Source organism: Athene cunicularia, assembly GCF_003259725.1.
Source record: "Athene cunicularia isolate RWA chromosome 6 unlocalized genomic scaffold, athCun1 chr6_part1, whole genome shotgun sequence".
Lineage (NCBI taxonomy): Eukaryota > Metazoa > Chordata > Aves > Strigiformes > Strigidae > Athene > Athene cunicularia.
This window is the reverse complement of record NW_020799105.1, coordinates 7,886,644-7,907,496: the sequence shown is the minus strand read 5'-3', so window position 1 is coordinate 7,907,496 and position 20,853 is coordinate 7,886,644. Positions and strand designations below refer to the sequence as shown.

The window sequence follows — 20,853 nt, the reverse complement described above, 5'->3', positions numbered from 1 at the left end:
TGTGTCAGCTAGCTTCTAGCTAGCAGGTTCTACAGTCTGGCCAAAGCAGTATCCTGGGCAATGAGGTGGGGTCAGGAGTGGGCAGCAATGAAGAGTTGTTATTGGAGTGCCAATTCTGAAGACTAAGTGAATTTACAGAAATCCCACAGAGAAGCAAGCCAAAGAAATGTCTGTTCTGTCTGCAGCCAGCTATCCTAGACTGAGGCCAACAGCTATAGACAAATAAGGCTTTTCTCACACAAGGACGATAACTCACAAGTGCCACCTTGCCAGCCATAGGCTTTATTTGTGAACACATTCTTCTCCATAAAAATTATGGCACACCTCCGCTCACTGCCCTTTTCTGCAAGCCACTACTTCAAAACTTGTTTCTGCACGACTACCTGGACAGTGAGACCATGCCTTGCAGGAAATAGAAATGACAGTGCTGGCTAACTCTGTTTGTCATCCTAATTGAGAAGCAGTTCAATTGTTCACGTACCAAAGTGGCCAGAACAATGTGCTTCAGGAAACTTGGGGAGAAGCAGCTTTTCAATCAGTTCCTGAAGCATTGTATCTACCTAAAGGGCAAAGATGCAGACTGTAAATTTTTTAAATCAAGTCAAACAAGTAGCAAGAAGGGTCTCTAGGATTCAAAAGCCTCTTTCCATATGCTAGTTACTTAACAACTTCTGCCATGCTCAAAGTAGGTTATTCTCTGGCCAAGGCAAGATAATGTGTCATTCAGAAAATTGCACCAAACACACTTTGCTTCTTCTCTGGTTAGAGTACTGTTTTGGAGGCAAGTCCATACATTATAAACTGCCATGTGTATAATTATATATAGTAATATATATATATATATATATATATTACATCCCAATACCTGTACTAAACCAGACTCAAATCACAGTCAACAAGTAATAACATAAAGGAAAAATATTTCATTATTTGTTGAATGAAGCAAAAGTTGTTGAGACACCAGCATTATACAGAATGTTAGTCCACTGAGAACTTAGTAACAGGACTGAGCAGAATAGATTAAGAGCTCCGAGATGACCCACTGCAAGATTTCTGAAATATTTCACATGCTATAACTTCCACTTCTCAACCTATTGTCAGATGCAAATAGAGAACTGGAATATCCACAGTAAAGCTGGCTCAAGAGTATCTTGAATATACTAGCTTACATAATTTTTATATCGGTTTAATCACAAAACCCAAACTTCAGCTAACATTTGAAAAAGCTCTGAAAATGCTCTGCTGATTATAGATCTGTTATGATTGCTTTTTTGGCAGTCACATTAGGTTTATTGAGGCATTAACAGGAAGGCAAATGGAAAGGCAGGAGACAGCAAAATGAACACTTTCATAGACAACACTGCCAGACCAGGACATAAAGAAGAAAATGATGCAGTAAAAATGATGTGACGTGGAGACTGCTCAGGCCTAGGTGAGACAGCTGTTATGCTGCAACTGCAACATACCATGCTGAGCACACATTCAGAGTAACCTTGGGCTCTTCCTTCCCATCTGCAGTAACAATCTCATGTTACTGTTTGGTTTTAAGAGTTGCAGGCCTTTGGGATGTGTGTCTGGCAGGTCAGCCAGTCCTACTGTAACATAAATCCAAGGTATCTCCTAGCAAGTGACAGATCCTGGGATCTTTTTTATAGCTATTGATGATGAAACAGAATGGGAAACAAAGGAGTTTTTTACCGCACTATTATCCTTCACAGGCCACTGAAGGTAAGCTTCATCTACTGGCTTGCGGTTGTAAGGTTTAGTACAGGGATGTGTTTAAAACTTGAGAAACTGTAAGAGCTAGATTTTGAAGGCATGAGTTCTTGAAACCATTTTTAATAAAAAAAGGAATGTGTTTGTATAACTGAAAATTTCCATGTTAGAAACGTGTTAAATTTGCACTAACTCCAGAAGACCTAAGACAGGATGGACAGGCAGTCTCCTGACCTTGTCCAGAAGCCCAGCACGACCTCTCAGATGTGGTGAACTACCACCTGGTAGTCTCATTCCCACAGCTTCCCCACTTGAATACCAGAAGAATAATTTTTCTCAAGGCTAAATAAAGTAGTAAGGCAGGAACTGGGCTGGCTGGAGCATGGCTGAAGACTCAACACTGGGTCAAGATGGGATGGTGGCTCATGTTGACAACTGGTTCAGTCCTCAAGCTTGAGTCTTAGCTTTTTTGCAGGCTGGCAGTGTTGTTTCTTCCTCCTCAACCTTGCGAGGCTTCTTCACTGTGTACACTACCCCACAGGCACTCTTCCGAGTTTCTGGAATATACAAGCAGAAGCTGCAGTACCTCAAATAAAATGACACTAATGCATTTAATGCATACTCATTTCAGATGTCCATGCCCCAAAGCACAGTTCAACATGTTTAGCAGCCAGCCAGTTATTACATGTAGCAGGTAAGCAACCTGTGTGGGCAGGAGCTAGAGATACGCTGCATTATGGAATGGGAAAACTAAAGGGGGAAATTTGATAGTGGGTGTAGAATTAAAGCAAACATTAGGAAAACTGAAGTCAGCAGAGGTTGAGGGGCTACAGACACACAAAACCATAGGAAAGCAGGTTTAATCAGTTTCGTAGTCACAGAAGGCTACATTCTTGAAGCATTATCAAAAGCACTTTTGAGCAAAACATACTGTTCTTAAATATATTAAAAATGTATTCACATATCCCAGGATTATTAAACAGACTATGTTGGCAGAGGCTCCCCTATACATACCACAGCAGTGGCTTTATGGTATCCAAAATATTTACAGAACCTTCAGAATTACCATAAAATACAACCATGTGATGTTATCAAACTCCTCACATGTTTGCCAAATAACCTAGTGAGCCCAATCCAACTTCATAACTACTGGTGGGAGGCTTCACTGCAAAATTTGAGGTAGAAGAGATTCCGCACAAATACTCTGTTAGCAAAGAGGCTCAGCAAGAACTTTGCCAAAATATATTGACTTATTCTGGGCTAGTATTCTTTGCAGGACAAGGAAATAACATCTGCTATTTAATTTCACAAGTAAGACAGATGACAGTCGAGAAATTCCACGTAAACTTGACAAAAACTCTTCCGACACAGTCTCTATGTACATGAGTAGCAGGCTGAAGGAGGACCCTGTTCACAGAAATGCCCTCTCCAAGAGATCAAAGCTACCTGCTGTGAATTACAGCAGGTTCAAGCCTCACTTCTGCTGAAACAAGAAATGCAAACCAAATCATACTGCATGTTTGAAACGTAAAAAAAAAAAAAACGTTGGGAGGTGTCCCAAAATCGTACCTACCCAACAAATCTTGACAGAGGCAGAAATTAAGAGCTAGATGCGACTGCTCGGTCACAAAGTTAAACTGCCATCAGAATAAATAACAAAAATCAAGAAACACTAAGAACCAATAAATAATCATGTGAAAGGGAGGGTAGAGATGTAGAAATTGGTGCTACAGTGGAAAGCAAAGGTCTAAATTGATTGCTGGAACACAGTGTCATCTCTTTCCTGCACTGACACCAGCACAAAAAATACAACAGGAAAGCTTTTGATTTCTAGTGCAAGGGGCCACAAGTTAAATTTCCACTTTCTTAATATTAAAAATGGGCAAGTAGAAGACAGCTACTGCAAGCTGTCTCTGCTGAGAGTGTAAGGAAGCAAGTTTTGCTTCACCAAAATGCTTCAAGTACACTACATGAAACTTATTTTTCTAAGCAGCAAGCACTCAAGGTATTTGATTTTGCATCATTTGAAATGGTCCACACTGAAGAGCAGGTCAGAGATAGACCACAAAATGAAGCATCAGAAAGGGACATGGCAAAGGTTCCTTCTGGAACCATGATGCAAGAGGGTAAACACAAAACACATATATCCTGATTTTCTTGAAGTCAATGACATAGTTTCTGCTGGTGTCACCGAGATCAGCATTCAACCCTTTTTGAAACAAGGGACTGTTTCACTACAAAGCACAACGGGCAGATCTGTGTTTTGGCTAAACAGTTTTTGCCTTGTTAATGTGGTTAAGCAAATACTCCAGTACAAACAGCACCATCAGTTCATTTGCTAACATCGCAACAATGGGAGCTAAAGCCCCAAACTGACTTGGTCTCAGACCTTTTGGAAAATATGCATTAACACAAACTTAGTTTAACCAATGCACGTGTTATATAGACAAGCTTGCATGTGCTTTTCACTTACCTCCATGAAGCATGGTGGCTCTGCAGTTGGTAGACACAGCTGCCTTGGCTTCGCCTTCTGACAGGCCAAACAGCAAACCTCTGTCACCTTTGTTCAGGATCAAAACGCACAGAAAGGAACAAACAGAATTGGAAAGTCTGTCTGCATGTTAGATTTGCTTACAAGTAAACTGGGAATTAGCAAAGTTGTAACTCACAGTGACATTTTGCATAAGGTTACCCAGAGGCAGGGAACTGAGGGCACTCAATTCTCCTGGCTGCAGTTTCCCAGCCCTCCTGGAAAGCCCCTAGCAATGCTGCTTTTTTCCAGGCAAGAAGCTGTACTTTTGAAAATAAAAGTCTGTCAACATGGGAACATTTTTATATGCATAATCAAGCAAAACAATTACTCAATTGAAAATTTCAGTTTTAGGGAAATGACACTGGCTGAAACAAAAGTATTATGCTGGAAAGTTCCCAGCCACCTTGACAGGGATGACACCAGATTACATATGTTAATTGGGGTTGGGCCTGACTGCTCTTTTTAAAAGGGAAGGAACATAAAATCCTTCCAGGCCACACACCCTCCCACACAGTTCTCATGACTCTAAGCACACTCCTCCTCTTCAAGGGACAGTCCAGATACGTGCTCATGGGGCAGGGAGGGGGCAATAGTAAAAATGTATCTGAATTCCTAAAAGAAGGGGAGAAAAGGTACTCTCCTTGGTTTCTAAAACACAACCACTTATTTAACAGCAGATATGTAACTAAGGACTGGAAAATTCAAAACAGAAGTAACCAGCACTAAGATAGGAACTTTTTCTTTCTTAATATAATTTTATCCCTTCTTCTACCAAAGATGTGGCACCTTGGAGATCGTAAGTAATATTTTATGGTTCAGCTCACAGTGTCCATAGAATTTTTATGGTTTTTATTAATTTCTCTGCTTGCACCCACACAGTATCAATGCATACCACAACAAAACATACCTGTAGATGAACACAGGCATTACTATTTGCAGTGACTGCTCATGCCACCCCATGACCAAGATCTGTTGCTCCTTCCGCACCTACTCAGAGCCCTGTCACTGAATTGGTTGCCAACAAGCATCACAGTATAAAGTTCAAGGAGTGTAAAGGATGGAAGTATCTCAAAACCACTTTGAACTTTCACATATTACTATTAACTGCTGTCTTTAACTTGGAAAAAGGATACAGATTAGCCACGTCATAAGGACCTCGTAGTTCTAGAGGCTAAAACAAAACAAAGAAGTTGGACGTGTGCATGCACTTCTCTTGCAGGCTGACAAGAGTGTGAGCAGGCAGGACAGCGCTATCAGGAAAGCAAGATTAAATGCTATATAATAGCAAGCTACTGAAGATGCACTAGGAAATCAAGTAAATACTATTATTTTGGAAAACAGAGTCCCCATTTGGGAGAAAACTGTCATGGAAAATACCACAGCAGCAAAAAAAAAACCCCACCCAATCAAACAAATTTTTAAAAAGCCCCAAACCCCATAATACAATTCTTTGGTAAAACAGATTAATTTAAAAAACTCTCGAGATGGCAATCATTTTTAAAATTACATTTTTTATATGTTTAATATATAATTAAAGCTGTATTTTCAGCCACAGATAAATCTTCAAATTGTTCTGACTTCAAAAAAAATCTGAGACTTACCCTTTCAGCTGCACTAGATATAACAATGTTCTGGAAAACAAAAGAGAACAATCGTTCATCTGTCAGACAGTATCAAGAAATGGAAAAAAAAAAAAAAAAAAAAAAAAAAAAAAAATCAGCAAACAGCAAAGACTTCATAAGAATTAACTAAGTTCAGGCTCAAAGCCCAATTAAACATCAGAGTATCTGATGTCCTCAGATGAAGTGAACTCTAGCAGTGTGTGGATCTTAATTTGGGGACATGAATAAACCCAAGTCATCTCCCTACCCCCTACAGAGAGAGGGGCACAGGGACAAGTGCTCCTTTACAGTTACAAACCTCTCAGACAGATGTGAGTTGAATAAGCACCACATCTTTTGGAGGGATAGGCTAAATGGTATGTCAGAGCAATGGCATTAAGCAAGCACCTATCAGCCTGTATCTCTCATAATGGACTTGAAAGAGACCCCACACAAATGACAACTTGGCCTGAGCTGTAACAGAAATGGACTTAAGAGTCCATGATACTCCAGAAGCAGCTTACAGATAATGCCTTTAGACAGTCTGGTGCTTCCAAATGTTCAGCCTACTCTGTGTCGCGGTACAACTCAACCCTAACCTCAGCATTTGTGTTGGCCTTTGTGTTGGCCTTAAACTCACACTGGTTCTGGAAATCTGCCTGCAGCTAGGCAGTGGCTGCCAATGCATGCCATACACTCAATTCCCGTAATACTGGCACCCCCATGAAAATCACCAGGCAGAGACACATCCTTCTCCCTTCTCTCCCAGAGGGTTTCTGCGTAACAGGTACATGACTGCTTGGGGGCTGGCAGATACCACAGCTCAGCTGCCAGCATTCTGACGTTAAACCTCCAAGGATGCTCACCCAGGGGGAGACTGTTTTGCACAGGTGGAAACTTTGCAGCAGCAAAAATTTCCTTGCACCTTTCATTATACTGAATAAAAGGCTTTGGGAATTCCTGCTTGAGTGGGTGAGAATGAGAATTGTACCGAGGCAGCAAAAGACTTTCCCTCTCTGACATCAGTACAATCAACACATTACACCACCTTCAGTTATGAGGTAGGGCTTTTGATCCCTTCCCACACTGCTTCGCTTGTCCTGCCACCTCCCCAGCACAAATTGCAGGGCAGACACTGGAAGAAAGTGCTCTGTGCAGCTGGAACTCAACACACAGAAGAGCTACTTGCATGGAAATGACTGCAATGTTCACACTGTGCCCAAGGTTTCCTCATGTGCTGAGGAGGAAAGGATGGAACAAACAATGCTGCCTTAGCATAAGGAAAGCCAGAAGCAATACATACAATACATCAAAGTGACTTAACAGCACATATTATGATGGAGCCTAGGATATTTTTTTCTGCATAGTTCACCTTTAAAATGACTGCACTATGGATCCCAAGGGGGCTTTTCAGCTTCAGTGGTGCTGACTGCAAGAGTTTGCTGGGAAAATTCATCTCCTACTCTGAGCTGTAGCAACCAATGCCTGTCTCCCAGGCTTGGAGAAGCTCCCAGAGCAGCTGTGTGAGCCATCTTGAACCAGTGCGGGATTGTGGCTCACTGCTGTGCACTGGAGATATGCTCTGTCTGGTTCAAAGGCAACTGACTTCCAGTTAAGGAGTGGGTAAGATGGGAGGAGACAAGAGCAGACAAGAAAAGCACTGCTAACAAGTGAAGGAGAGACAGGCAAAGGCAAATCCAAAGGAAGGGCTAAAGGGAAGAACCCAAAGGCAAAACATTATCTCCCCAGGTAAAAGGAGACAGCAGCTGTTCAGTACACTGCTCCAGGCACAGTACCCACACTCAGTTACCAAAACATGGGAGGTGAGGGACTGTGGCTAACGCACACCTTCTATCTGGCAAGGCAGGTGAGGCCCTCCATCATTCCCTGCACATTTTAACATGTCTTAAGGACTCTGCTCAATGCCAGTTCTGAGGACATCAGTAAATTTCTAAAAGTTTCTCTGCTCTACTACAATAGAGGAGGAACAAAAAGATCCAAAAGCTGCTACAAGTTCAGCAACTATAGGTTACAGAAGGGGAGAGCTGTGTTTCACTGAAAAAATGCCTTTACATAACTGATGGAGATGAACTGCCAGCAAGGGCTAATAACCACCTCTGCTAGACTACCAGGTACTGAGCCTGGAGGCAAAAAGTAATGGCAAGAAACAGACAAACTTGCAGTCCTCTCCTAGCTCTTCCAGTGCCTAACAACAACTTGTCATGTCCAGCTCCAGCTGATTTACCTTCCAGGCACAGACGATGCACTAGATTGACAGATGCAAAGAGAAAAGGCACAGTGCACAGACTGAGTGCCCAAACGTCTCACTGTTTGTGACGCCAACTCAACTAGTGCTCTCCAAATCAACAACCACATGAGAAACACATCTTTAACTGCATAGAAGAAAGGGGAACACTGGCAAAACAGAATCTCAAAGGAAAGGGGGTTAGTGTGTATGCACATCTGCTCCAAGTTAGTATTTTGTGCAATTAACTCCCAGAGCTGGGACTCTCAGGAAAGCTGTCCAAATACTCACTTTCTTCTGTAGCACCAAGAGAATTAATCTGTTTGACCCACTATGCTGTCCTTTAAAATAGTCTGCCATGTCTGAGGGGTGCTGAGATATATCCCACTTCAGACTAGATTTGCAGGGTAATGTCAATTTTGGCTTCTCTGGACAAGTGTGGCAAAGGCCATTTCCAATAAAGGTGGTGGGAGCTACAATCTCTTTTAACTTGGATATATATTACGATATGCTTCCCTGTTAAAAAAAAACATGGCCTGAGAGGACCCAGCATGACAGGCAGCTTAGCCTGATAGCCTGGAAGGAGGTAAGGTATGAAAGCAATGGATTACAGGCGTCTCAGCTACAAGTGTTACTTCTTCCTTGGGTTTCAGTAGCAGAGAAGAATGCAGCTGATCTGACTGCAGTCCTGGCTGATAGCCAGGTAGCTGGTGGGTTTGTTTTGTACACTAGGAATTTACTAACCATTTAACAAAACAAGATTTCTACTTTTTTCTTATTATTTTTTATCCCACATATTCAGGGTATACTATCAAAAAAGAGATTTTTGTCAATCAGAAATATGAAATGGGGTAAAGATATGCATAAACTTCAGTTCTAATACAAACCTTAGATCTCTAGCACACACCCCACCCCCTCTCCCTCTTGTTTTGGGTATTGCATATCATAACAGCAGCTAGGTTGTTCTGAAAAAAGAATCTAACAGTTTGACAACTTAAGAAGAAAGCATGCAGTGGTGCATGGCTGGAAGTATCTGGAGCTAGAATAATTGTGTCCTCGTATTAGGCAAAGATTCTGTCACAACTTCAGAAACCTTAACATCAAACTCATTTAAAATGGCTAAGTCTGTACAACTCCAGAAGAATTTGAACTGAACTTAATTAGCTGTTTTCACTTTGAGAGCTTACCTTCCCTTTGCAGATCTGCATCAGGCTGATCGCATTTGAAATTGTGTATCTTCTCATTGTAGAGTCTTTGATGGCAGGCGTGTAAAGAAGTTCAAAGTAAATGCCTCGATCTATTGCCTTCACATGAAAGAAAGTCATCAAAAATCAAAAGGAGAGAAGCATAACAATCTAACAACTGCTGCCTGGTATTGATGTAGCTTATTCTCAGATTAACTGTGTTATATATGAAAAAATTAAGGTGGAATTCTTCCAGCAAGAACACAGCATAGCATGAAAGGGGCAGGAGGGAAGGTTTCACTGTACACCAAATATGTGTACTGGAATCTTGGGAAAACAGATAAATAAGGTTTAACAAATACCATCCACTTCTTATTTATAATTGGCTTTCCATTATCACAGAGTTGAGGAGACAGGTAACCGCTGCTGGTCAGAAACAAGTCTTGAAGTTTTGAGGACTCTCCTCCCCTAGCCCCACAGCCCACTGTAAAGAACATCACCACTTCCCGCAGTACCCACATCTTGCAGATGAGAAACCTGTTCTTGCATAAAAGCAGCACTGAGGACCCTTCTCTCCTGTCTCACAGCACACTGGTATTTGTGACAAGTAACAGTGAGTCACAGAAGAGGTTCCAAATAACAATACTGATTGTATTTTCAGCTCCTTTAAAATCCTTTACTATCTGTCAAAGTACCTCACCAAAAGCCTAGTATTCTTGTTTTTGCAAATACACAGAGAAAGGTTAAGCAACTTGCTATAGGACACAGTGAGCTAGTCATAAAGACACAATTCAAAGCAAAGAGTTCTTTGTTCCGTGGCCTATACTACATTCACCTGAAATGTCACTCTATGCTTTATATGTATATTATTTTAAAATGCTGCAATGTTAATACTGTAAAAGAGTCGAGTAACTAAATACAGACGGAATTAATCCAGCTCCCACGCATGCATGACCTCTGCATGCAAGCACAACAAAAGCTCTGTACACATCAAATGTTTTACACAGAACTTGTCCAACACTTGCAAACAAGAAGAGAATCCTGAATTTATTAAACCCAAAGCAGGTGACGGCAATACATCAATTTCCAGTCAAGCAGATTTTTAACCTCATCCCCACCACTTCAGCTGTCTGCCAATCTGCCTGTCTGTCATCACAACAACCAAAACTGACTGCCCCAGGATGCACAAAACCAGTCTGACTGACAGATTGCCTTGAAGCTGCAAGTGTGGAAGCTGTGAAGTAGGCTGTAAGGAAAACGTCTCCAAACACAGGGCTCCAAGAGCCACCCAGCTCCTCAGCTGGGTCAGGCTGTTGGAGTTTTAGGCAGCTAGGGTACTTTCAAGCAACACTTCACAAAAAATTGTAATTCCAAATGGAAAGCTGGAATTCCAGCTCTATAGTAAATTCCAAAGAATTACTTTCGTTCCGTTTCAGGATTAATTCTAATTAATTTTTAATTTTTATTCTAGGACAAACTTTCTGTAGAAAAGGAAGGATTTCTAGCAAATTCTAAATTTAAATTTTTATGTACTAAGGACTTCACCAACCAAGAATGCCTATGTGGAATAAACCTTGAAAAAAATAATTCACCTAAGGACATATTCAGATTAAGCTTTCTGGCAAACCACCAACAGTGGGCAGAATTGTATTAGCAAAATATTTGATCCATGCTGATAGTCATCTTATGTCCCAGATATTTAGCAATTCCATATTTGGTTCATTTACCAAGACATTCCTTTGTCTAAGTATGGATTCAATACAGTCGTCCTCCAAATAGCTGGTATGACATCCTTTCCCCAAATTAACACTGCCATTCACATTCTCCTGTCTTTTAAATCACAGGGCTGTTTATCTATTATTCTGACACAGCTGTACCACTTCTGGTTTGGGAAGCAGCTTAGTCAGCAATCACACCACATCTCCCTGTTTATCACTGTAGTAGCCTTAAAGCTTTGTTTCCATTCCTTGGAAACACCATTTCTGCCTTCTTAAGTACAGGACAGGAAGGAGAAAAAGAATACATCACTGTGCATTAAATGCTGCAGTGGAGGCCCTGAAGTGAAGGACACCTGAAACAACACTATACATTATGCAAGAAAATAAAAGAACCACTTGGATGGGAATGGTGGGAGGGAAATGGTAGGGAATTCAACTCAGACTGACATTAAATACAGAATTTAACAGCAAGAAAACAATTTAGATGTAAATTTACCATATTCACAGGGGGCCTTCGGAAGTAGAATGGCAGCTTTTCTGTTACATTTATGCATACCAGATCCACATCTAGAGTTGTGCAAGCGATCTACAACAAAGAAATAGGAACAGATTATTAGATAGACCAAAAAATGCATAATCAACTTTAGGTGCACTAATATGCTCCCTCATTTCTTAATGCAACAAATGTTTCTCCAGTGTGAGTTCAGTTTTAAAATGAAGAGGTACTATGCCTTACCTATCAGTAAAACAGCAGGGCTACAGGTGCACATCTCGAGCACTGTGGGATTAAAATCCAAGCTTTCTCTCTCTTACAGAACTACTTTTCCAATAAAATAATGACCAACCCAAAGGCAAGACTAATTGCTTTGTTTTTATCTGACACAGGCCATGCAGAAACAATTCTGGCTTTTGGCAAAAGAACTTGCAGCTAATGAAGGACAACCTCTGTTCACAACTGGAACAGCCCCTTACCCCATCACTCTCTAATTCCAGTGTAGCAACTGTTTTCAGGATTATTTTTACCAGAAGCAACTGAGAAAAGACTGAAAGAAAAGCAGGATGTTAGACAGTAACTTGTGGTGCCTCATGCCCAGTACCGGAGGCTGATCTTCAGGGCCTCGCCTCCCTGGCTGGGTGGGGAATGTGCGGTCCTTCCTGAAAGCCATGTCTCTGGTGGAGTCTGAAGACGGCACTGAAGATTATAGTTTAAAAGTTTAGCTTTGAACTAACATCAGAATTTACAGCTTGTATTAAAAGATAGAAGGAATGAACAAAGGGTGGAGAATCTCCACAACGACATAGAGAAAATCAAGTGAACATATTGAAGCCCTTGATTTATATATAACATCATGCACACAAGGTATATAAGAATTGTATATGCCTACCCCATAAAGATGATTACACAGGGCCAGATTAATGTCTGCAAGCAGTGTTGTAACAAAGAAGATAAGATAGGCTGAAGAAGTTTAAAAGGACTTTTAACATAGGGGAACTCTGCATTCAGAAACCTGCCAGCAACAGCACCAAATACACCTGGGCTAGGCGCCAACCATTCATCCCTCCTTGCACTGGCACAAAAGCAGTAGGGGTTGTGGGGAGTCCCAGGGCGGGGCTACTCTAACACAGGGCAGGCTATTGCTTTGCAAACCAGTCTTCTACTAGTTTGTTCACATAAAATTTGGACGGATGAGAGAGATGAGAGCAGAGGCCCCAGCTTTAAAAATGTTTCTTAGCTATTGATAGCACCCCCTCCTAGACAGGTGAGCCACAGCACACATGCAGGCAATTCAAAGATCCAGCAAACCACAAGGTTTTTGATGTCTCTACCAAGCCATTCAGACTAAACTTATCTTCATGCCTTACCTTTACCAACTCTGTTAGGCAGGACAGAGCTGGAATCTATTGCACTGAATTAGACTTGCATGTGTAAGTTTAGCCCTACTACAGCCAGTTTTACTCCTTTTCTTACATGGAGTCAAGCTACCATCTAGACAGAGGTGATTTATGGGAGCATCTACAGAGCAAATAGTGCTGAATCATGCCCTAGAAAAGATGTCAGTGAGGCCATAGGAAATTCAGGAAGAGAAAAAAGCTAAAAATGAAGGAAAGCAAGAATACACATCAGAAACATGCAAGTTGACCTATGTGATAAAATGCCTTCCTATCAGCTTCAGAAACACTGGAAAACTATTTTCCATTTTGTAAATTAAGCACAGTGTGAAAGGGAGTGACCCAAATGTCAGGGTATCTACAACATTCTAGTGACAATAACATTTCAGACAACACCACCAAGTTAAAACAAATTTAAAGAGTCATACTTCCCCATCAGGAAGAATTCCTGAACTGCACGGAAAGTTGGAGAGGAGATTTCTCCAAACACTCCAACGTACAGCCTAGCTTTGGCTCCTGGACAAGTCACACACGCAGGCAAGTTAAGGTCACCCTGCCTGTTGAAAGTATCTGAAGTGCAAAAACTTCATACAGAAAATGATATGCAGCAGTTGCACAGCCCAGTGCCTGCCCGGCCGCACTGCAGGCAAGAGCCCCATCTACTGGGAAACTCAAAACAGCCATAAATAAATTTGCCATTGCCTGGATGGCCTGAAGAAAGCTTTGGCAAGCATTTTAGGAATAAACATTGACATTTGGCTTTGCACTACATCCTCAGACATATAAGCAAGTGTTTTTTAGATACTGGTGATCTGCAAGTTGCTTACAAACAGCAGGCAGAACTAACTAATATCGTTAAAATAGTCAGAAATCTTAAAAAGCAAAATTTTTGAAAAGCAACAGGCACAGACCTTATTACTGGCACAAAGAAGGCATTCCTGTTGCAGCCCAAAACAATTCTCTTGGAAGACTTAAAGGAGGAGCATGCTCTACAGTTATCTTGGCAAGCACATCTTCCTCATACCCCTGAAGACAAATTATTTGGAGGATCTGAGCACATTTTTCAGTACATATCACTGCCACATTCAGTTACAGAAAAGCTTCTCTGGCTCATGACACGAGCGCACAGACTGGTTTTGGGCCATGCTAAAATTAGAGCACATCTCCAATGGTCATGTATTTCTTTTACAAAAAGATGACAAATCCTGTTCTATGAAGAATAATCCAAGTGCTAAATTGTTGGTAAGAAAGATGATGCTCTTGAGATAACGATGAGTTATCAACAGCCAATTTTAAAGTATAGTTAATTTGTGATGTGAGACCCACCCTAGAAGGCTTTATCCTTAACAATTAAAGATCCACAAGTCGTAAAAAGCCAGAGATATATGCTGAAACTCCACACGTAACATCACTTGTGCCAGACTCCCTGTTGATACATCTACAAAACTGACACAACTCTCCACAGAGTTAGAACACCTAAAATCTTCAAACAAAAGACAAACATACAAATCTGCCCTGAACGTGAACACATAAGGATATAGTCTTTCACCTCATGCTGTTTGCAAGAAACATGCTTGGGTTCCCTCCCCAGCTCAAAGTGCTGCCAGCATGGAAGCAATGAAGATGGTCTCATTGACAATCCTGCTTCCATCCTAAAAGGCTGTCCATCAACTGCTAGAGTGTCAGCTTTAATGGTCACTGTATGCATTGGCCTGTCCAGAGCACAGCCATCCTCTTTGTGTTGGCACAACTATCTGCGTGGCTGAATGCTGAATCAGAGCAGGAGAGCAGATCTGCCTGCAAAATAACTTGGCACAAACTGGGTACTTTTCAGCCAAAGGTGTATTCCTCAAACCAAACTGCCATGCAGCTAAGCAAGTAGCTTCACTAGCAGAGCAGAGACCTGCAGAAACGAGTGGCTGTTTATGCCAGTTTAAACACTGCCACAACTCGATTTCCAACTTTAGCAGGACTCACAATAACACCTGAAAATAAAAAAATGTCCATCTTTAAAACAACATGCCCCTGCTAATTACCTGGCTTCAGATGCTTGTTTAACACATGATAAATGAATTGACCTCACTTGAGAACTGAGATTTTACATTGTTGCCAGAGAGAGGTAGAGAGTGGCCCTCAAAAGTATTTTACAACTATTTGCTTCTCTTACACCCACAAGAGTCCTAAAATCTTACAAGGGAAATAAAGCAGTCAGAAATGAGCTTCATTAAGCTGCAACTGTTATAATAAATGCTGGAAATCTTCTGCTAAAAAAAAATTCTTTGAAGTTCACCTTCTTCTACAGCCTCTTGCTTTGTACTTTGCTTGGAAAAGTTTTCCAAAAGGAGGAGAAATAATTTAGAAAAACAAAAGCAAATAATTCTAATGTGTCAAAACAGGTACTCAGCAATACTAGAAAACAGCTTTAACTTATTTTAAAGAAAACCAAACAGACTCAGTTTTATGCCGACAAACTCTCTTTGAAAATAAATTCTGGCATTCCTTCAAAGACAGTCACCTTTGCTTTTGGTGTCCCTGTGCCTTCTTCACACTGCTTTAAACTCCATGTCTGCTTGGACATGGCTAAGAGATGCGATGCTTTCACCTACCCTTCCAGCTCAGAGTTAATGATATTTCTACGAGGTTGCAACAGGTCTGACATCACAATTTTGCATTGTGTAAGAAAAACATCCTGCCAAAAAGAAAACTTACTTCCAGATGTTCCACTTGATCAGACCACTCACATCAACTGTTACCAAGTATTTGAGAAAAATTTGAGAAATCAAAAATACAAGAGAGACAGAGATAACTGTCCTGGTTCTGCTAGGATAGGGTTAAGTTTCCCCAGCAGAGAAAGGGGAAGGGATCTCCAGCCAGGTTATTCACACCATGCTGATGTCGGGGCATAGGAGCACGGGAACTTTTCCCTTTGTGGCTTTAGTGATGGGGAGCACGTGAGCGAGCTGTCTGTAACCATTGTGACATTTCTATGTATATATTTTGTCTTGTTTACTGTTATTACTGTTTACTGTTGGTATCATTGCTACTGTTGTTGTTCAGATTGTTTATCACACTGTTGTATTAAATTTCTTCTTATTTTAACCCAGGTTTGTGCCTCACTTCCAGCCTGACTGGCTGAGGGTGGGGGAGGAGCAATGGCAACGTGGTCTCCGGCCCTGGCAGGGCCTAAACCAACACAATAACTAACACCTATCACCCAATAAGCCAAGCTGAGATAGTACTGCCTTGGATGGTGTTCTGAAACAATTTTTCTGGTAGAAAAAGGTCTATTCAAGATATAGCAGCTATGGATAAAAGTTGAAAGACTTGGTGCTGTTAGTAATAGCTGAAGAATTACCGCACATCACTGTAGGTATCACCTCTAAATAATAAATGTCTTCTTCAGTCAAACAACAGAAATGGACCAAGCCAATTCATGGTCAGACACAGTTGCAACACCTTGCTTCTCTAAAATCACAGAGTGACAAAGTATTGTGGTTTTTGTATTTCTATTAAGCTAAAACAACATGAGAAACAACAGTATTGGGCTAAGGTCACAAATTAGTCCTGACTAAGGTTTTGAAAATGATTCACACTCACTATTTTCTCTCACTAGCATACTCAGAATACTACCACTGCTACAAACATCAGCATCTGTTCAGTAACACAAATTTTGTGGAGGCAGTTTTCAGTTGCAAGTTTGCTCTGAACAGCCAGGATAAAATCTGAGTGAGAAAATGACTGTCTGCCCTTCAAGTATTTCCCCTGAGGCTGCTCTACTTTTCTACAGCCTCAATGGTTTTCTTGGCAGGCAAAATCACAAACATACCATGAAGTCACAGAAGTGCAGCTTCTTTCACTCAGCTTGAGCATCCAAAACACTCAAAACAAAACAAAACCAGAAATTCTGTCCAGCAATGGAGTAAGGGCTGTTATGTTTAAGCAGGCATGTTTACTTTTGGAAGTTTGTGCTGGGTTTTAGCAGAGGAGGAGGCTACAGTGGTGGCCCCTGTGAGAAGCTTCTCAATGCTTCCCCAGCTCCAAGTCAGACCCACCTCTGGGCAAGGCCGAGCCAATTAGTGATGACGGCTGTGCCTCTGAAATAATGTATTTAAGAAGGGGAACCTGAGAGGAGAAGTAAGAGTTATGAGAAGGAGTTACAAGAAGGACACATATGCAGACACCAAAATCAGTAGAAGAAAGGAGTAGGAATGGGGAGAGGTGCACCAGAGCAGAGACCCGCCCTGCTGTCTGTGTGAGACAGTAGGGCCACCCCCCTGCCACCCGTGGAGGTCACTGGTAGAGCAGATGCCCACCTGCAGCCCACGGAGGACCCCACACCAGAGCAGGTGGCTGCACCCGAAGACGGACAGGACTTTGTGCGAAGAACCAGCCCCCGCTGTTGTAGTTTGGAGCTGAGAGGACTGCAACACCTGGCAGGGGGGAACTCACACTGGAGAATCTTGGAAAGAATGCATCCTTTGGGAAGGACAAACGTCAGAGAAAGTTTGTGGAGTGCTGTCTCCCACGAGAGGGATGCCATGCTGGAGCAGGGGAAGAATATGAGGAGTTCTCCCTGAGGAGTAAGGAGCAGCAGGACTGAATGTAACTCCATTCTCTGTGCCCTGCGCTGCTGTGGCAGGGAGGAGGTAGAGAAATCAGGAGCAAAACTGAGCCTGGGAAGATGGGAGGGGTGGGAGAAGGTGTTTTTAAGACATGCTTCTTACTGTCCCACTCTGTCTGGTAAGTGGTGTTGTCGTCAGTGTTAAGTCTATCTTTTGCCCATGACCAAAATGTGCAAGTCATCCTTTCCTGACCTCATCTCAATTCCTGAGCCTTCTGCTTTATTTTCTCCTTCCCATTCCTGAGGGGTAAGGGCTGAGTGAGCAGCTGCATGGTGCTCAGTTGCCCTCTGGGCTCAAACCACACAAAGTTTTACTTTATCTGTTCACAAGATGCTATGACAACCAGAACTAGCTGTCTTGTAAGCTCTTGCTCCTCTTTTGATTTTAAGTAAAGAAATAAAAAGGAAAAAAATAAAGGAAGAGAGATCAGCTCTTAATTTGGGCAAATTTCCAAGAGACCTAATACTGAAAGGAAGACGGTAACTCTCAGAGCCATGTTAGTTCTGCTTTAAAATCCTCCCACTTCCCCCGGCATTTCAGAGACCAGGAACAATTAGTGCTAACAGAACATAGCAAATGAGTTTTGGGGAAGCTGTCAGTTTGAGAAGTTGAAGTTCAAGACAGAAGTTTTCTACATGCTAATAGCGTGTGTATGTATATATACATATCTATTAGAAAAAAGACAGATGTTGCTTCTTCTCACTAGAGGGAAGTACTCAGTGGAATACAAGACCCACAAAGGAAACCACAGTGCAGGGGCGCACAACTCCATTCATCAGGTAGATGGTTCAGACTTTAACCAGTCACCTCAAGGCCTTGCAGCCTCCTTTAATCCCTTCCAGCCTTCTCAGTCTATAAACTGACCAGGCAGACTATGTTGCTTAATTATCCCCATGACCTGCAGGCCTGTGAAAACCAGAAAATAAAGCAAAACAAAGCATGTACTCAAACTAGCCCAAGGCAATAAAAGTTACTGAATGAGCATTACAGATCAGATGATTATACTTACGTGGAACAATTTCTCAGTCTTCGGAAATACTGCTATGATGTCATATAACCTTATATTTGCAGATGTTGATCTCTACAAAAGGAGGAAACAGTTACTAACTTAAATTCTTACAGACACCAAAGCTATACACAGTGATTACGACCAAAATAATGAGAAGAAAATCCCTTTTTCACTTTAAAGTACTAGAACAAAACTAATAATCACCTAGTTACACAGGTGTCTCCGCGGTGAGCCATACTAGGAAGTCATTCATTCTCATTTTGAGGCTTGTCCCACCAACCTAGTAAGGCACTTACACCTCTTGCTTTGATCACACAGCACTAAAACATGCTTGTTGGCTTGTTCATGGTCTTCTGGTTTATGCACAGAAGTCCAGAAATCAAAGAAAGGAACAGAACCATTGTCCCACATTGACAAGTGATTAACAGAAGCTATATCCAGTCTTGTAAGTCTGTATCTCTTCATGATCATGTTATTTGCTAAAGATATGACCCCGAGAAATCACTGCTGAGTGTCCTATAAAATCCATTAAGTTCTCCCCACACATTTTCCCAAGTTTAATTCGTTCATTGAGAAAAGGAAATAAAAATTGGAAAATTAATATACTAAAAGTACTTACCAAGAGATTACAGTGGGAAGGATCAGAAACAACAAGGGTTAGCCGGGTTAAGACTTTAATTCTTTTAGATGTCCCCTAAAAAAAGAAGTAATATAGAAGACTTAAAAAGCTCCAGAGAAAAAAATTGTGGTGACTTTTACTCTGTCTGCTATAAAAAAGAAAATGGTGCCTTGCTCATCTAATTATTCAACTACATGTATTTATACTGTAATTATTCAACTACAAGAAGATTTGAAATTCACACGAAGTGATTTAATACTTTCTAAAGTAATGAATAGAGCCTACTCTAATGAGAGTGTATTGTTCTGATGCTGGGAGTTTTCACAATCAAACAATGGACAAATGTATATTTTTTTATTAACACAGAGAGCACAAAATCACATATACAAACACACCAAGCTAAAAAACATAACTCATAATAATAATAATACATAGATTGTATGTAGACATACTTGTACAATAGGCAAAGATGGAAACAACTCTGAAGGAGATACTGGCTTGACAATTTCCTTAAAAGAGAACAAAACAAAGTTATTAAAAAATGTCATGGGTTAAGTTTATATTTTAAACAAAAGCTGTGTTCCAATCCTAAAAAGACATTTGCCATGCCAACAAAATATTTCCCAGGGACAATACACAGACCATATTAAAAGTTAACTCTGGGGCAATTAGATTGAAGTTATAAAACAGGAGATCCATCACAAATGCAGACATTTGTACTTGCCTCTAGCCGGGCATTCTGCAGATAAAGCTTTCTGGGAACATGTAATAAGGCATATAAGTTTACAAGAGAAAACACACTAAGAACAAATAACCTCAACAAAAATTACCTGTTTCTTTTCTTTAAAATCAATGACATGATTAAGAGCAACTGCAGAATATCCCACTGAAAAAGTAAGCACATAGTAAGGATATCATGTCCAGTAAATAAATGGAAACAAATCCAAACAGAAACCTCATAAGCACTTATCACCTAAACGTCTCAACATTAATAACCACATGCATATTTACTTTTCACATTATTTTTTTCTGATTAGCTCACAAAAAAAGTGCCTTAAAATAAAAAAAAAGTTCCATTTGCCTTTTAATATGCCCAGACCTGACAACATTTACTTGACAGCAGAGCTTTATGAGCATGAATACTCAGGGTTGGGGTCCCCAGATACTTTGCCCTAGTTTGGTCCTGTTGATGACTTTCTTTGGGGAATATGGTTAATAAGGACATTCATAAGAGTTGTTAAACCAGCAGATAACACAGAGCTGGGGGAGATACTGCTATAGAAGGCAAGGTGAGCACTTAAAATGATGCCGACAAAAACGTCTCGTCCCGCAGGGATCAGAGGAAGACGGTGCACTTGCCAAAGAGAGATCACGCCTCAACACTGGACGGGCAGCACCTGGTTGTTACAGCAGTTCTGCAGAGAAAACTTAGGCCGTAAGAAACTGCAGCTGAAAAAGTGTGCCCACGTTGGTAAAAAAACCATCCTGTTACACGGGGATAAAGGGACAGAGGCAGAGCCCGCAAGTCACAACAGGAGCTCTCCTTGCTACTCGGCACTGGGAAAACCTCGGTCCTGGCCACCCCACTCGCAGGAAAGCGCAAGTCGAGCGGGGAGAGCGGAGAGAAGCGAGGGGACGCGACCTGCCGGGGAAGCCGCCGGCGAGTTTTCGCCCCCAGGGAGGGCCACCGCCGCCCGGAGACTCACGCCGGCCCGG

At 41.4% G+C, this 20,853-nt stretch overlaps 1 protein-coding gene across 1 annotated transcript; it reads right to left on the bottom strand.

Annotated features, from left to right (window-relative positions):
- Positions 1-1,822: 1,822 nt before the first annotated feature.
- On the bottom strand, positions 1,823-20,030 carry RPP30 (ribonuclease P/MRP subunit p30; the record flags this gene model as incomplete). The annotated part of the gene is made up of 10 exons (XM_026851484.1): positions 1,823-2,273; positions 4,190-4,269; positions 5,383-5,420; positions 5,851-5,880; positions 9,283-9,399; positions 11,494-11,583; positions 18,519-18,590; positions 19,138-19,212; positions 19,590-19,646; positions 19,968-20,030. Coding segments are annotated over 10 exons (732 nt in total), but the record flags the coding sequence as incomplete, so codon positions are not given.
- Positions 20,031-20,853: the final 823 nt, after the last annotated feature.